At 47.6% G+C, this 17,011-nt stretch overlaps 1 protein-coding gene across 1 annotated transcript in view; it reads right to left on the reverse strand.

Annotated features, from left to right (window-relative positions):
- The window catches only part of prkcab (protein kinase C, alpha, b), a 56,410-nt gene that overhangs the window by 22,565 nt on the left and 16,834 nt on the right, over nt 1-17,011 (reverse strand). The window contains exon 3 of the mRNA XM_061847355.1: nt 10,144-10,226. Within this exon, the coding sequence (XP_061703339.1) occupies nt 10,144-10,226 (83 nt within the window). The remainder of the gene's footprint in view (nt 1-10,143; nt 10,227-17,011) is intronic.

The following is a 17,011-nucleotide window of genomic DNA, read 5'->3' on the forward strand; positions in this document are numbered from 1 at the left end:
CGATGACAATTTCTCCCCAGAGGATGTCGCACGCTGCTTCGCAGGATTTCTCCTCAGCTGATCAAAGGAAGCAGCTTGTTGCGGTGCGTTTGCACGATTCGAAGCAAAAACGTTGACGAGCTCATTCGCTGGCAAACCTTTTCAAGGGCGACTTCGCCATTTTGCCTTCAGACGTTTCCGAGCGATTTGACTGACCTTGTGAGACGCGCTCGTGTTCTGTCACAATGCAAGCGTGAGCCCGAACCCAAAAGAAAAAGAAGACATTTTTCCACTACTTTCTGCTGTTTATTAGTCAGCAGACCGACAAAACAGCGGGGAAAATCAAAAGAAAGATCAAGAAGAAGAGTGACTTGGACGCAAATATTTTTTGCTTTTATGACAGCCCAAACCGGCAAAATAATCATTTGTTCCCAGACCGAGAAGTATGAAACGCGCCTGACTCAGCGTTTGGCCCCCAAGTTGAACGTCAGTGGCCTTTTTTTGCATCGCCTTCGTCATTCACTCCGTCAACTGAGTCATCTTTCCTCACACTTTCTACAACTGTGACAACACGTACTCTCTCTATCCCGTAGATTAAAGTATACATTACCCTGCTGGAGTGTGAGATGACTGAGCTTTGTCTGACTCCCGCCGTGTCGCCATTTCCGTTCCCTCACCGTCGAGGGGACAAGCCAAAATGTGCACGCTTATTTTGATCTTCTCGGACGTGAAAGCCACAGCGATGCAACGTCGCCTTCTACAGAATCTGTTAGTCATTACAGCGCTTTACATACTTCCTATTCATCGGCAATCGGGGTGAGTGTACCCACTGAAAAACCTCCCGGACGCATAAATCCGTCGATGGCAGTGAACGCTTCTTTTTTTTTCAAGGTGACGACTAGAAATATCTTGAAAAAGTTCATGTCGGTTAAACGTGCCGGACATGTTTTAAGTCGCATTTGAACATTCTTCACTCGAGAATAAAATCAGCTACGTATGCAGTCCCGAGTTCCAGCCCTCGGTCTTTCGATCGCAAGCATTGGACACGGATAACTCGCGTGCAAATCTTTTTTTTTTTTTTTTCCCCAGCGCTACTTGGTCAAAAGGTGCAAACAGACGGACTCAAACGCTCAACACCGGTCGAAAAAGTCGGCGAGCTGGCGGGACCGACGGTCCGACGACGGCAAAACGCAAAGTCGGCACGAGAGTTACTCGTTGGCACCTGCTGACCAAATACTTTGTCCGCACGCACGCACGCGTGCTTTCGTTGCGGGCGCCCATAATGGAGAACTGCAGTTCTGACAGCAAAGCAAATCCTCCATCCCTCCCCCGACAGTCTTTGTGATGAGGCCACGACAATCGAGGCGAAGTGCCGCAGTTGCGGGAAACCATTGAACCCTTCCGAGAAACACCAAAGGGAAAACGTTGCCGGACGGGCATCGTCAACCCGTAAAACTTCATTTGGAGAACAATTCCAATTAAAAAGTTTCAGTGCGCAGCTTTGGACTGCGTCGATCCATCCGCTAGCGTTCATGAGTGCGGCGCCGCTGAACCAGACTCGTTACATCCGGCAAGCGCAGACGCGAATCATCGGGGGAGGATCAAGATCTTTGCCACACTTAACGCGTGGCTCATGGGGCCAAAGGAGACCAGAACACGTAATCAGACCGTAATCAGGACTAATAGCGGCCGTCATCCAGTGCCCGTGAAATGAAAGAATCTATATTTCGAAGGCCCGCGCTTTTGTTTTCCGTCGGATCGAGCCGACGCTTGCTCTCGAGGGCCGCCGGGAATCAAACTGGGTCAGCGCCAGGTGTACGCGACCCCTCGACTCGACCCGGGAGACCTGTCAAACCTGTCAGCCGGACCCTTTTCCGCCCGCCTTTCGAAGAACTGGCTTCCTCGCGAGTAAAAACGCTGCTGCGCTGACATTTCTAGGGCAGCTCCATTTGCGGTCACTTCCACACCTGACGCAATGCGAGCCAGCACAAAGACAAAAGTCCTTTGGCGAGGGAAGGAGAGGGAAAAATACCACAAATCCTGCCAGTGTCATCCGCAACCCCCGATTTTTGGGTGGTTGAAATAAACTTCCGCTTTGAAACACACTTTTGAAAAGCATTGTCAACACATTTCAATTCATAACCCCCCCAAAAATTGTCGCATGGATTTGTGCCTCGAAGAGGCGGGGCCCGCTGGCGGATCGTCAACAGTTCGTCAAACACCAGCCGTCTTCCGCTTTCAGCGGCGGATATGGGAACACAAACAGTGCAGCAACACACGTAGGCATAGAGTATGTTATTAATGCAGCATGACGGAGGAGTGACCGTCCCGTCTCTTGCGTCCGTTTCTGTCTGCGCTGTACCGCTCCGCACGCGACTGGAACGCCGGAACGGAACTCCAGTCCAATAGGAGCTTGACTTGTCCCGGCTTAATTTGTCCGACGTCATCACGCCGACGTGAGAAAGACGCGTGTTGGTCCGTGACATTCATTAGCACGCCCCCCCCCTCCCTCCCTCCCTCCCTCCCTCAGTGTCGCATTTTTTTTTTTTATTCCTTCAAAGGTGCGGCGGCGGCGGCTTTCTTTTCTTCCCCCGCTTCCTCGATTTAATGAAACGAGCCCACGTGTGCCCTCACCTTTTTTTTTTTTTTTGTCCTCATTGTTTTCTTTTTCCCTCGTGGACTTGCAGAGACGAGCAACGTTTCAGCACATTCATTGTTATGAAAAGTGTTTTCCATACGTCCATGAATTAGCCGGACGTAATTAGCACGCGTGTTGATTGGAGCGATTAACTGTAGCTTATCTTTCACGATCGTCGGGCTTTAATTAGCCTGCCAAACAATCACACTGAATAAATATGTCGGGGGGGGGGCGAGCGCCAGAGGATTTTCTCTTAATTGCGTTCTCGAGTCATCGTTGTGGTTTGCGGGGATGCCATCGTGGCGAGCTCCCAAAATTTGCAGCGCGATGCCGAAAGTCTCCACTTCATCTCCTCCATCCTGTCTCGGTTTAGGCAAAAAGGCGTCCGTCGACGTCAGCCGCTTTTAATGAGACGTCGCGTTAACGTGGGTGGGGGGGGGCACGGTCGTTCTTGTGCAAAGCGGCTTCGCGTTTCCGTTTCTGTGGCTCGCGTCTTGGAATGCAACACGGAAAACCGCCGGCGACTTTTGGCGAGAAGGCCAGTTTGATTTCTGAGATAAATTTGGTCAAAACGGATGACGGGATGACTTCCGTCATCTTAATCGCAATCGGAAACGACAAGGAGTGGAAGTGGCTCGTTATCAAGACGCGACGCCGAGTCAAAGTCAAAAGGGACCCGAGAGCTTTCTACAAATCTCTGCGGGATTTCAAAAATTCGCTTCAACAACATTCCTAGGAAGTCACGATGTCGCCCGGGCTATTTTTACAAGAACCGAGCGACTGTTGCGACAAAAAAAACAAACAAAAAAAAAAACTCACTTGTGGTTTGTTAGCATCACAGGGCAAAACAATCCTTTTGCAACAAGTCAGAAAAGTCCGTTCAAGATGAGCATTTTGCATATGTGTCAATAACTCTGCTGTAATATGATGACATCACAAAACAAGCAGAATCTGAGGCCCAACTCGATTCTCCGGACTCGCATCTGATCGCCGCCTGCATACCGAAGCAGATTTTTATCACGAATGCGTTGCCAACTAACTGCACTGAGTCACAGCTTTTTTTTTTTTTTATTAAGACGCTGCCCAAAATGCTATCTCAATATGTCCGCCAATGATTTCCAAAACATTGAGAAAATGCCACATAAAGTCACTGAAGTGTGGACTACTGTCTCATTTCTATGGCGGCTACGCTCTTGAGTCAAAATGTTGATCTTCTTCCTTCTTCATTTACTTTGCCAACACTAAATGTAGTTGGACAGGAGGAAAATGCTGCTAATGTCAATCAGGGATTTATGACCTAAAAAGTAAAGATTTATGACCCTCCTGTGATTTTTCTCTTTGAAGTGCTTAGATTTATGACCCCGGAAAGAAGCGATTTAGGACTCTGACGTCATATCTGCATTTGAAGTCAAGTGATGTATGACCCCGATAAGAAGTGATGTATGACTCTGGCGTCACATCTGCCTTTGAAGTCAAGTGATTTATGACTTCTGTCACGCACCTGTTTGTTTTTATGGTCTTCACAGTTTGTTGTCCAAGAGATGAAAGGCATCCGTTTCATGACATTTTATGATAGCGATAAAACTTTTATTCCTATCATTGTTTATCCTTCACTTTTAACAGGATGTGTTTCATCTCCAAGACAACAAAGAATTTAGATGACCATAAAAACAACAGGTGCGCGACAGAGGTCAGAAATCACTTGACTTCACGGGAAGATGAAAACAACGTGTCATAAAACTTTTATTGCTGTTATAAAAATGTCCTTAACAGGATGCCTGTCATCTCTTGGACAACAAAGAAGTGTGAAGACCCTAAAAACAACCGGTGCGTGACAGAGGTCAGAAATCACTTGACGTCAAAGGCAGATGTGACGCCAGAGTCATAAATCACTTCTTATCAGGGTCATAAATCTAAGCAGGAGGGTCATAAATGTTTTCTAATCCGGTCATAAAATCCCGAGTGACATTAGCAGCACTTTCCTACTCTCTGCAGTTACGTGATTGTTATACCGTAATAATAATGCAGCCGAGGATTAGCCACGACCGATGATCAATAATAATAATAATAAATGGTAGCTGGCGAGCATTGGCCCGACAGTTGTGAGGCCCCGCCTGTGTGGAGTTTGCACGTTCCCCCCCGCGCCCGCCTGCGTGGCTTTTCTCCGGTTTCCTCCCACATCCCCAAAAACATGCCACATTAATTGGAGACTCTAAATTGCCCCGTCGGTGTGATTCGTGAGCGCGACTGTTGTCTGTCTCTATCCGATTGGCCGGCGACCAGTTGAGGGCGTACCCCGCCTCCTGCCTTCCGTTTCCCAGCCTGTTAGCGCCTCGACACGCAAACGTTTTTGTTCAGGCTGCAACATTTCCGTCATCAACGACTACGTACAAAAGCGAGGACGTTTGTACGACGTACGTTCTTCCTTTCCTTGGTGAAAGGAAGCGACAGCACCTTTGCTGATGTGTAATTAAAGCCCACACACAAGCGGAAGGCGGGCCTAAATCCCTCATTTCCGCAGGCCGACTTGTGTCGGCGGACGACGTCGCCGCCGCTCTCGAAGAGCTCGTTATTGTTTTCTGGCTCCTTCCGAAATTCATTGAAGTCAAACACAAGATGAGCACAAGCGAGAGCGAGCGCGAGCGCGCGCACAAGTCGGCCGGACCTTATGACAAAATTCTTTGCACATTTTTGTTCCCCGGCGTGGGGTTGTTGTTGTTGTTGTTTTGTGGCGTCACGGCGTACTTCACTTGTTCTTGTCAGGTTGTAATATTCCATCTTCATTCCTGCTTATTTCTGGAAATATTCCAAGATTATTCTGGTAAGATTGCACCTTATTTCTAATTGAATACTCCCACCCGTTCCTCCTCGAATTACTGCGTTGGTTTCAAGTATTTTTAGTATTTCAGGTTTGAAGATTGTCTTTTCTCCGATAACGACAACGTTGGCACTGTGCCCTTGTTTTATTCCAACTTTTTTTCTTGAAATATTGACTCTTTTATTCTTCCATAATGACTTTTCTTTTTTATCGCCTGGTGATAGTGCAACATTGTTCCTTTTTTTTTAAGGCCATTCTCATTATTATCGAAAGGTTTCCAATGACCGGCAGTGACCCGCAAGATGGCGGACAAGGGAATCCTGGGACTGTGGCGACGTCATCGGAAATTACGCATTCGTATTAGTGTTGTCCCAACGTTACCCCCCCTTTTTTTTTTTTTTTTTTTCTTGCAATATTGCAGCAGTGATCACAAAAACCCCGAGATTTTGATCTTTTTGACATTCCTTCCCAAGATTCTCAAGCTTTTGGTTCCATTTAAAATCACGAGTCAGCGTTATTCTCTTCCCCTATTGACCTTTGAACACGCAACACAATATTATTTCCTGTAGCATTTTCTCCCTCATATTATTTTCTTTAGATGGCATATTAACATTTGATGGTATGCAAAACGCATCCAACAACGCGAGTTTCGCCTTAATCGCCGTCCTAAGTACGGTGAGCACTTTGTTCGGTTTATGAGCCGTAAAGGGCTTTCTTTGCTTTAAAATGGCAAAAGGCCGTTAATACCTCGTGCATTATTAAAAACAAACAAACAATTCGGTAACACATTGATGGGCCTGATGGCTGCACTCAACGTGATGTCTTAAATTCCAAAGAAAGGAAAGTCGTGGCAGCTTTAAAAACATTTGGAGCGACAGCGTCAATCGGGCGTGTCGCCGTCGTCGTAATTACTTGATCGAACATGCTATCAGTTACTCTCGAGCGACTTATTGGCCTCCTTAAAAGCTGATGATCAGTGACGCGTCGGCGAGGCGAGAGAAGGTTTTGTGTCGCGTAAGCTCGCGAGTGTCGCCTGCGGAGCTTTTCCAGCCGTCGCCGTCGCCGCCGAGGTTTGACGGCTCGAGACGGCGCCGCTAAATTTATGTGGACAGCGGGTTCCTTTTTTACGGAAGATGCGGCGCCGCGGACTCGGCTTTGGAGGAACCAAGTCGAAAGAGTTCAGATACGAGCGCTCGATGGTGGATGAGCGATCAAAAGATACGTTTGAAAGGTTTTCACGCCAGGCTTCCTGTCAAAAGAGCATAAAAATGCAAATAATCGCATAGCTTAGCCATAGAAAAGTTCGTTGGTTTGAAGCTAACGAAGAAAGCGAGACATGCGTGCTAACGGTTAGCATCGAGCGTCTCGCATGGCTTTACGATTGAGCAGTTTTATCGGAAATATTTTTTTCTGGCACGGCGGGTATTATTTTAAGTCCTTTTACAACAGCTTTGACTCACGTAAAGCTTATGGACTTACTTTGTGTATGAATTGATACGATGTTAATAAGTTTGCCTTTCCTGGTTTTTGTTTGTGTCCGAATGAGCGTACAGTCGTGTGGTGGGAGAGGAGCAGCACAACAAATTGAATTGCGGCATTAAATCATCAAGCGCACGCACGCTGCTGAATTCTTTCAATTCTATTTAATGACACTATGTTATCATTCTTTGTTTTAAAGAACAGAATTATACTTTTCATCATTTAAAAAATTGTTTTTGCGGATTTGCACGTAGAAACTGGGTTTCTATACATTTCAATAGGGAAAGAAGTGCGGCGAAGGAACGAATTCGACTTACATCCCGAGGCAGCGCTGCGTTTGTTGTATAATGTTAATAATGGGTTATTATGGCGTTATTATTCACCACTGAACTGGAGTCTTCTGCATGGATGTTTTGCATAATGACTGCGCACATTTGCAATCCCTGCGGGGCCGAACGAAAGCAGGATGATGTATTTAGAATAATATGCCGCATATCTTGAACTCAACGATTTATTTTTTATTTTTATTTTTTTAAAGGACTTACTATCCGAAGTAACGAGCGTGTTTTTATTGGTTCAGAGGCGCGCGTGGCAGGAAGTTGCAATAACGGTGATGAAACTGCCTCCTTTGTCAGCAATGTGATGAGGAGAAAGAAAGAAAGAAGGAAGAAAGATGTTGCGTCGTGTTGTTGGTTTGAAGCCACGTCCGCCTTTCGGTCCAGCGCCAATGTCGGTCTTTCCCGGTGACATTTTTGGAACTTGGCCGGTCGCAGGCTCGGAAGTGACCCGGTTTGGCTCCAGCAGAACTGGAAGCGGAGCCAAAAGGAGCGGGTGCAAAAGTCGTGCCGTAGTCTGGGACCCTGTCGATTGTGCAAATGTTGCAGGTACGCCGCAATCGATTGTGCGAGTGGCAGGTACGAGAGGCCAGTATCCTTCGACAACAGATGGCGCCGAGTACCACAGTCAGAGCACAAATAATTTAGAATTACTAATTGGGCCGGCAGAATGTCACAACAAAGCCGAGGCAGAAAATTGGCCGCATGTCGCAGTTCAACTGTAACGTTAGCGCCGCCGTTAACGGGCAAATACGAAGAACCGACACTTCCGTAGTATTGTGATGACATAATACTTCTATGATGATGATAGTTTCCATTTACCAAGAAGGGATTTTGATTTGATGAACAGTTATGAGTACAAAAAAAGTACAGTCCTGGAAACCCTAATTAGAAACTTAACTTAACCCCCAAACTTTAAGCCACATTTTCCAAACGGATGTCGTCTTCTCACTTTTCCTCTTCCCGCCATCGTTGCCGCGCATATTTCTCCAGAAAACCTTTTCCAATTGAAGCTCGACTGTACAGCTTCCAACAGAGATGTTCTGGATCCAAAATGATCCCAAAAGCGGAAGGCGCCGGCTTCCCGCCGTCCCAGCTAACCTCCTGCACGGCCGCAGTCATTTGTGTGCGACCCGCTTTTGGCTCTCGAACCGCCAGTTGAGGACCACAAGTTTAGCGTCTCCAATGAAGCTCATGCGGATCCTTCGTGGATGCGGAAGGAGCCCGGGCAAATTCCAAACTCGAACCCAGAACCTCCCAATTGCGAGACAGCCACGCGAAGCACGACGCCGGCGTGCTGCCGAGAGCGGCGTCTCATCTTTGCGAAACATTTGTCCAATTTGTCCGCGGAGGCACCGAGGGACACGTGACGCAAATGCGCTAACGCACGCCGCGTCGCTAAGCGGGGGCCCGAGACAGATGGCCGCAAAGAGGATTTGCCAAAGCGAGTAACGGCAACATGCAAAACGTAATCGGAGCCGGCGGGCATCAAAAAGCGCTGGCAGAACACACGATTGTCTCTGGGCCGGTGAGTCACGGCTTCCGGCGCGGCCCTTTGACAGATGATGCCCTTCGCTATTGACCGGCGCCACTCCACAAAGAGCTCGACGAGAGCGCTTCGCACTCCAATGCTAATGCCAACATCTGTCCCCCTTTTGCGACGTGCGAGCGCATCTGCCGGCCGCGTGACGCCATTCGCGCAGCGGGCAAAAACACCCCCCCCAAAAAAATACACGCGATGACACCTGACTGATTCAGAAGATGACGAGCGGGGATGGAGAAGCGGCGGCCATTAGTGAGTCAGAATCGCTCGGTTGTCGTTGGAAAGTTCACCGACGTTGACGTGCGTTGCCCCATCCAAATCCGCTCAGTGAATAAACGGGTCAAGTTGTGGTTTCGACACTCAGCTCGTATTAATTGAAGTCACACGAACGGAGACGTATTTTCAATGTATTTTTTCATTTGACAGAGTTCATGTGTGTTAATCGTTCGCCTTTTGGCCCTTTTTCGACCTGTTTTCTACTCAAAAGCTGCGCTGACTTCTGATCCAAAGCGATGGCACATCGCCATCTACAGGGATTTGCTTGTCTCTACAGTAATTCACAAATATGATTTTCACATAGAACCTGAGGGGGGAGCGGCGCTGTCAAAAAACATGTTTGAGTTATGTCCAAAGTGCAAGGAAAGCATTTTCACTCCTGGAGCCTGATGGGAAAAACTAAACAAAAACGAGAAATCCGGGCTCTGGATAAGCCCCGGCACAATGCTGGTCTCAAGGGAAAATATTAATGCATTGCTATGATGACTTTGTAAGCTACGTGGGAATGCAACAGATGTAGAAATGTACACATCCTTGTTTAAATGTGTAAATGTTAAAAATGAGGTAAATTTCATCATGAAGCTAAGTTTTTGTTTTTTTTTTTTTTTACACCATAAGTGTACATGTACAGCACATATATTTAAGAGCGGAAGTAGAAATAAGCAACTGAAAGAGTGCGCACACGCTAATAAGTGGGTGGGAACGCTGTTGTGTTCATCATCATTTCAATTTGTGTTCAATGGGGATCAGCGCACATTTAAAGGGCCTCCGATTAACGGCCAATCAAGTTTAGCGGCTTTTTGCCGATATTTCTTCTTTGCTTTTTGGGAGAAGGCAGAAGGTTTTAAGGTAACCGTGACTGCCATTTGGAAGTGTTTCCTGGACTGATTCCCAGTTCCGGGTGAAGCAAAACCGTCTTGCTTTACTGGACGTATCCGTGGAGTTCTTTTGCTTTTGGAATTATGGCTGAAAAGTTCCTCATTGCTTTGGCTGCAGCTTAAAACATTTTCCCAACGCGTCTTTGAAAACCTCCAACGAAGTGAATTTGTGACTGCCCAAAGGATTCGGCACTTACGTCTGTGTCGGGGCCCTTGTCAGCTCCGGGACAGGAGAAGGTGACAAACTCGTGGCAGCGTTTGTGAACCACAAAACAGCACACTGGAAAAGAAAAGAGAAACTTGAAAGAGCTTTCCAGCGCAAACAATCGGTCGGCGTTTGGCAACGGGCAGATTGTCGCTCGTTTTCCTCACCGGACGAGTGGGCAGCGTTATTTGGTCCTCTCTGAAAAATCTGACACTTTCAGAAAATGATACTCTGGACTTCAAATTTTCAATGATATTAAACCTGTTGCAAATTTGCAACCCCTGCCCGGAAAGGGTTAAGAGCCATTTTTCCATTTGACCTCAGAAAAACGCTCACAAATTCTCACGTTTGTTTCCAACAGCGAGTTGGGCCAAGCCAGCCATTTTGTCACAAGAGGGAACCAGAGCCAATCAGCTTCATTTCGACAAAAGTAGTGCTATGGTATATTGCTAGCGTATTTTTGGTATTCACAACACGGCTCGGTCCCTGACACGACAAGAGCAGTAAGAACGCACGTGGCGAATTGTTTGTTTTTCCTCGTGACGTGTCGGCTCTCTCGTGTGACCAAGTTAAAGATCCCGACGGGTGCGGCGCCCGTGCTAGCTGCAAATCAGGCGCAATCACAAAATGATTTGCTTTCCCACGTGCCAAAATGAACGACGCGACAGCGACACACAAAATGGCGTCGTCGGCGCTTGCTTGTTGCGCCTCCCGCGTCGTTTTCCTTTTTTTTGGGGGGCACGCGTCGACATCTGTGCTAACGCAAACTCACTCCCCTTCTGTCTGTCTGTCTTCTTTTGTTAGGGATTCTTCTTCCCTTTCTCACACAATCTGTCTGCTCGGCTTTGCGTCCAAAAGCGAGAGAGCTCGCCGCTCGTGTGCGCTCGGTTTCGTGCAAAGTCGCGTTTGCCCGGCGACAAGTCCGCTAAAAGAGCAGGAGGAGCTGTTCTCTCTCGTGACGAGAGTAACGGATGCTCTCCGGGAGACGAATTCCCCCCGCGGAGTGGACGGCCGGCGGACAAACGAGATGAGTCGCTTTCTCTTTCACTGATGAAGAAGAAATGCGAGCGAGGAGGGAAATAAAAAGCTCAGCAAAATAGTTCCCCTGGCCCTTGTCACTTTTATGACAAAGTGCGCCACCAAAATAAAGTCTAGATGCAAGCTGGATTTACAGTAGCCGACACGCAAGTGGAGCAAACGAGCTCGCGGCAAATAAGGAAAAGTCGCATTTGCCAGCCGAGGGGCCCCCCCGTCGTCAAATTGCGACTTTCTTTTGAGAAAGAAAGAAAAGTTCATGTAAAACGGGCACCCGGCGTAAAACTGTGCCAAACAAATATGAGCGTTGATCATACCAATTCCATAACGGTTAGGTCGTGGCCCGGGATTCAGATCATTTAGGTCGAAGACAAAAAAAGAGGAGGAAAGTGGCCTCGTCGGCAGAAGAAGAAGAAGAAGAAGAGGAATGCGCAGACCCTTCAGCTGTGTGTAGGGACTTTGATTGTTGGGACTATGACAGGAAACGCTCAGGAGTTTGTTGACATGGGCATGAAAGCATGCTTTACTTCCTTCTGTCCTGAGTGTAGCCTCCGCTACGCTTTCCCCATCACTTCATTGTGTGGCTCATGATCTTTATTCCGTTTTAGTCTCCACAGTTCTGAACCTTTCGCCTTTGTTCTTAAAGATGGGGACTAGCATACTTTTTTCTCCATTCTTCTGGCATTGTCTAGTATTCTATTGAAGAAGTTGCTCAAAAACTCTCCAAGTTGCTTCCTTACCTCCCTCCACTGGTATGTCATCGGGACCAACGGTCTTTCCCTTTTTCGTCCTGTTCACTGCCTTTCTAACTTCGCCGTTAGTAATCATCGCCACTTCCCGGCCATTCGAGCTTGCCTCTTCTACTCTCCCTCCTCTCCCGTTCTCTTCATTCATTAACTTCTCAAAGTACTCTTTCCATCCACTTAGCAGACGACTGGCACCAGTCAACATTTTTTTTCCATCGCTATCCTTAATCACCTTTACTTCCTCCCCATCTCGATCCCTCCGTCTGGCCAACCTGCAGAGCTCCTTTTCTCCTTCGTTCGTGTCCAACCTGGCGTACATGTCGTCATCTGCCTCTTGTTTAGCCTTGGCCACTTCTACCTTTGCCCTCGGTCGCATCTCGACGTATTCCTTCCGCCTCTCCTCGGTCCTCTCCGTGTCCCACTTCTTCCTGTATTTTGGGGTTCCACCAGCAAGTCTCCTTCTCCCCTTTCCTACCAGAAGACACCCCAAGTAGTCTCCTGCCTGCCTCTCTGGATACCTTGGCAGTGTCGTGTTCCAGTCTTCTGGTAGCTCTTCCTGTCCACCTCGAGCCAGCCTCATCTCTTTCTGAAAGGCCGCGCAACATTCTTCCTTTCCCAACTCCCGCCACCTGATTCTCTGCCCTACCTTTTGTCTTCTTAATCTTCGTACCCGCTACCAGAGTCATCCCGCATACCACCATCCTATGCTGTCGAGCGACACTCTCTCCCACCTCTACCTTACAATCGGTAGCCTCCTTCAGACTACATTGTCTGCACAAACTATAATCCACCTGCGTGTTTACGGGTTTGGCGCAAGCGAGCCTATCTCGACCATTTATTGGCATTTTTATAATATGTGCCCATTTCCCATTTAAATAAATGTTCCAAAATATTTCTGAGGACAAGCAAGATGTGTTTGCACTTGTTTATGTACTAATGTCACTTCCTCTGATATGAAATATTCCGCCACGCCGTCTTCATCCTTCCAAAAGGGGAAAAAAGATCACGACCGTGTTTAATCCTTCAGAACGAGACGTCATTTTTTTTCTTCTTCTTCTTTAGGGAAGGCTTTCAAGATCTCTGCCGTCAACGAAATTAAGAAAGCATTTGCAAAATCAGGAGAGCGCCACTCATCCTCACTTTTGTCGCAGCGTTTGAATAAAGATGAGGATTCAATTGTCGCCCATCAAGTTTTCTCTTCTTCGGTCTGGTACTCGGGGCCTCGGACGACGACTCCGCTTCGGTCTCGCCGTCAATCGATCGGTCCTGATAACACACCCACAAACGCCGTCCTCACGCTCTCACTTCGGAAACACGGTACTGGGATGTGATTGCGGGTGACGATTCCCTGGCAAATGCGACGACGCAGCCCCGATTATCGGCGCGCTTCGATGGCGCTTGGCGGCGAGGAAGCGAAAATCACCGCAGGCTGATTTTGACCTTTTTTCAAAATGCCCTTCAATGACTGGGGAAATGTCATCATTAATATGTCCATTATTTTGAGCGTTTAGCAATTTGATGATTTGTTTGTTTCGTTAGCTAAAGCTATCCTCTCTTATTCACAGAAAAACAAGACAAAGTCGTATCTGCTGTAAAAATATTGCTTTGGCGCCCTCAGGTGGCATCCGGGTGCCAAGCAACTATGTTGAGCTGAAGGTCGGAGCTTCATTTCGTCAGCCCGTAGCTTTTCCTAATAGATAAACGTTTTTCTGCGCGAGATGCGCACCAAAGAAGGAATAAAACCGCTGCCGCTGTATGCTAAATGGCGATGTAAACGGATCGCTTGGATCCCTTTCATTGATTACCGCTCGGTAATATTTTACTCATTGACTTTAATGTTTATGCGATGCGCTTTGAGCAGTAGAATTAAAGATGATTTGAGTTAAGTGCAAAATAATGTTTTCGCATATGTCTCCTTTAGCGGCTGCGACAGACGGAACATCGGATTTGGATTCCAAAAGCGTTTCTCCTGGCGCTTTCCCAGACGGATTTGTGAGACGTTTTGTCAAATAAACCATCTGGCGTGTCAGGTTAGCTTTCAGCAAACATACCGCGGTAAAAAAATAAACCCCGGGGCGATACCCGTGAATTGTACAATAAACTAATGACATTAGCCCGACGCGTCAAGACGGGAGACGAAGGCCAAAGTGAAAAGGAATAAATCTCCTCGATGACTCAGGCGGCGAGCGGCCAAGTGAAAGGAGTGCGGCGCTCCGCAGATGCTCGCATCCAAACATCGAGGAGTGTGCGAAGAGAGGTGACACACTGACATACTGTTTCGTCCGCCATGTTACCATTCATTACTGTCAGCTTGTTTTGTTTTAATTGCCTCGGCGCACAGATAAGGCCGTGACAGCGGCGGCTTACGCAACAGCCGCGCTTCCTTCCGAGGGGATGCGCGTTTGTGGTGTTGTTTGCGTCAGGGAAATAGAAAAAGCCAAAGAAAAACCCCCAAAAAAAAAAAAAAAAAGCAGGGTTAGGGGTTAGCCTAACCCTAACCCTAGTAAAAAGGCGGGTGGTGGGTACGGACATTTCTCTCGGCTCGACTCCCGGGGCCTGCATCCTCGCTCAGACCCAGAAAACCCTTTTCTGCTGTGTTTCCAATAAACATCAGAAAAATTGAAAAGCAAGCAGAGGGACCATTGCAAACCACCCCCGTTGCAAAGCAAAACTGTTCCGGCACAAACGGTGGACTGATCCGCCGTTCTACAAGGCCTGCAGGTGAACGGCAAATGTTTAAAGGAGAAGAGACGGATGGATGGATGGATGGATGGATGGATGGATAGATAGATAGATAGATGGATGGATGGATGGATAGATGGATGGATGGATGGATGGATGGATGATGGATGGATGGATGGATGGATGGATGGATAGATAGATAGATAGATAGATAGATAGATAGATAGATAGATAGATAGATAGATAGATAGATAGATAGATAGATAGATAGATAGATAGATAGATGATAGATAGATAGATAGATAGATAGATAGATAGATAGATAGATAGATAGATAGATAGATAGATAGATAGATAGATAGATAGAGATAGATAGATAGATAGATAGATAGATAGATAGATAGATAGATAGATAGATAGATGGATGGATGGATGGATGGTGAACAGGGATGATGAACAGGCAAGCCAGGTAGCTCAATATGTAGATAGTGATAGTTCAGCAGAGCGAGACCATCACCACCACTCCCTGCAACGCCAGACCAGCTCAATACCTCTCCAGTCGCATTCAGTCAATCCGGACCCCTGTGGCGCATCAGAAAAAAATAAAGTTTCACCCAGAGACGCAAAGGAGGAGGGTGGGGTGTGCACGCCGTCGCACAACGTGCCCCTAACCCACGTCAAAAGTCGGCAAATGTACGTTTGGTCGATGACTTTGGTTGTTCCATGAAATAATTGGGGAAAGACAGTTGATCTCTCTTCTTTTTAAGGCGCTGGCCCCAGTGGCCTAACCCTAACCTACTTCCTCTCACGCTCTCCAAGGCCGAAGGGTGAACGCGAGTTGAGGTCAGCGTCCGCCGCCAGCGCCAATCTCACAGTCGGCGCCTGAGGTTAGGGTTAGGGGTAGCCTAGCCCTAACCCTAACCTTTCCGTACGTAACGCTACCTTCCTCCCTTCAGGCTTAAGTTGGACTTGTCGGAGTAGTTTTGTGACAGCGTACCTTTTACTTTGACTGGATAGTAACCTGCCATATGAAAAGCAGACCAAAGATGTAAATTGGCACAAGTCAACTTGTTTTATGAGCAATGGAAAAAAAAAACGTGCATGGGGGCATCATCCCATCCGTTACTGTCACTACCTCGTGGCGCTATTGGCCTATTTTGTGTGGAAACAAAATTCATTCAAGAACAGTAAATGCGGCCACATTTGCCTTAGTTTACGTTCCAAAGTGAAAACTGGCACGTCAGCGTCGCAGTTCTGCGGGTCTGGGATGGAATCTGGGAACAAGTCTGCACGTTCCCCCCGCAGTCCAATTTCTGTAGCATGACTCCAACAAGCAGGTTTTTGGAAGAAATGATCACTAACGGCGCGCGAGCGTCTTTGGCCAGTCGTCCCTCGTACGATGTAAAACACTCGTTTTTATCTTCTGAAGGGGAGAGGCAAGTGCGTTACCTCCCACGGGTTATTTTTAGAAGCATTTTGGAAAGGAGAGTGCCCAACCTCAGCGAGGTGCGGCAGCGACCTGCCAGTCGGACATTTCAAACGATTACACGGGCGACGCTGGCGTCCGTGCGCAGGCAAGCGAGCGCCGGCAGATTCGTGGAAATGTTGAGCGGGAGCACAGAGGCGTTTTCCCACCGGGCTCTCGTGAAATTTGGAGGAGTTCAACGGTGAAGCGCATCTGTTAACCGTCTCTTGCGCGCCACAGCACAAAGTCGAAATTGCTCTGAAAATGCCCAACTTTGAACATTTGAGGACTTAATCAAGCAAAGTGACGATTACAAGACGCCAGTCTCAAGACGACAGAGACGGACGGAGAACAATGGCAGCTGGGTCCGCGAAGCCTGCGACCTCGAGCGCACTCGCGAAGCGCATCACAAAGACGGCGGATTGGAGGAAGCGCACGACGCTGAGAAGACTGAGATAAAGATGAATAATCTTCCTCCTTGACACAAACGCACGAAAAGTTCTCAAGGATTTTGTGTTTATCTCGCAGTCGTCCAACACAACCTCAACAACGCCAGTTGGCACAGCACAGCAAACCGGTACAAAAAAGACTGCATCCCTGCGCCTGCACAACGAATCAATGCCATTTCTCGTCATTATACACGTTGCACAATGACATCGGAAAGTGCACACAAAAGCAAGGGAAAAAAAATACAAATAGATGTGGAAAATGCAATGCCTGTAATGTCTCCCACAAGATGTTGAAATCCGTGTGCCTTTGCATTGAGAGCACGCCTTGAGGAAAGATGAGAGTTCAGGGTGCTGATGGCTCTCGGAAAAAATAAAAATCATGTTCCTCGGTCTATTGGTCTTTGCTGTTGCGCATCGGTCCCGCCTTCCAGTTGGCAAAAGCTCAAATATTTGCGAACCGGACTGCGCAGTGTCCGTTAATAA

Source organism: Syngnathoides biaculeatus, chromosome 16, assembly GCF_019802595.1.
Source record: "Syngnathoides biaculeatus isolate LvHL_M chromosome 16, ASM1980259v1, whole genome shotgun sequence".
NCBI classification, from domain to species: Eukaryota; Metazoa; Chordata; class Actinopteri; order Syngnathiformes; family Syngnathidae; genus Syngnathoides; species Syngnathoides biaculeatus.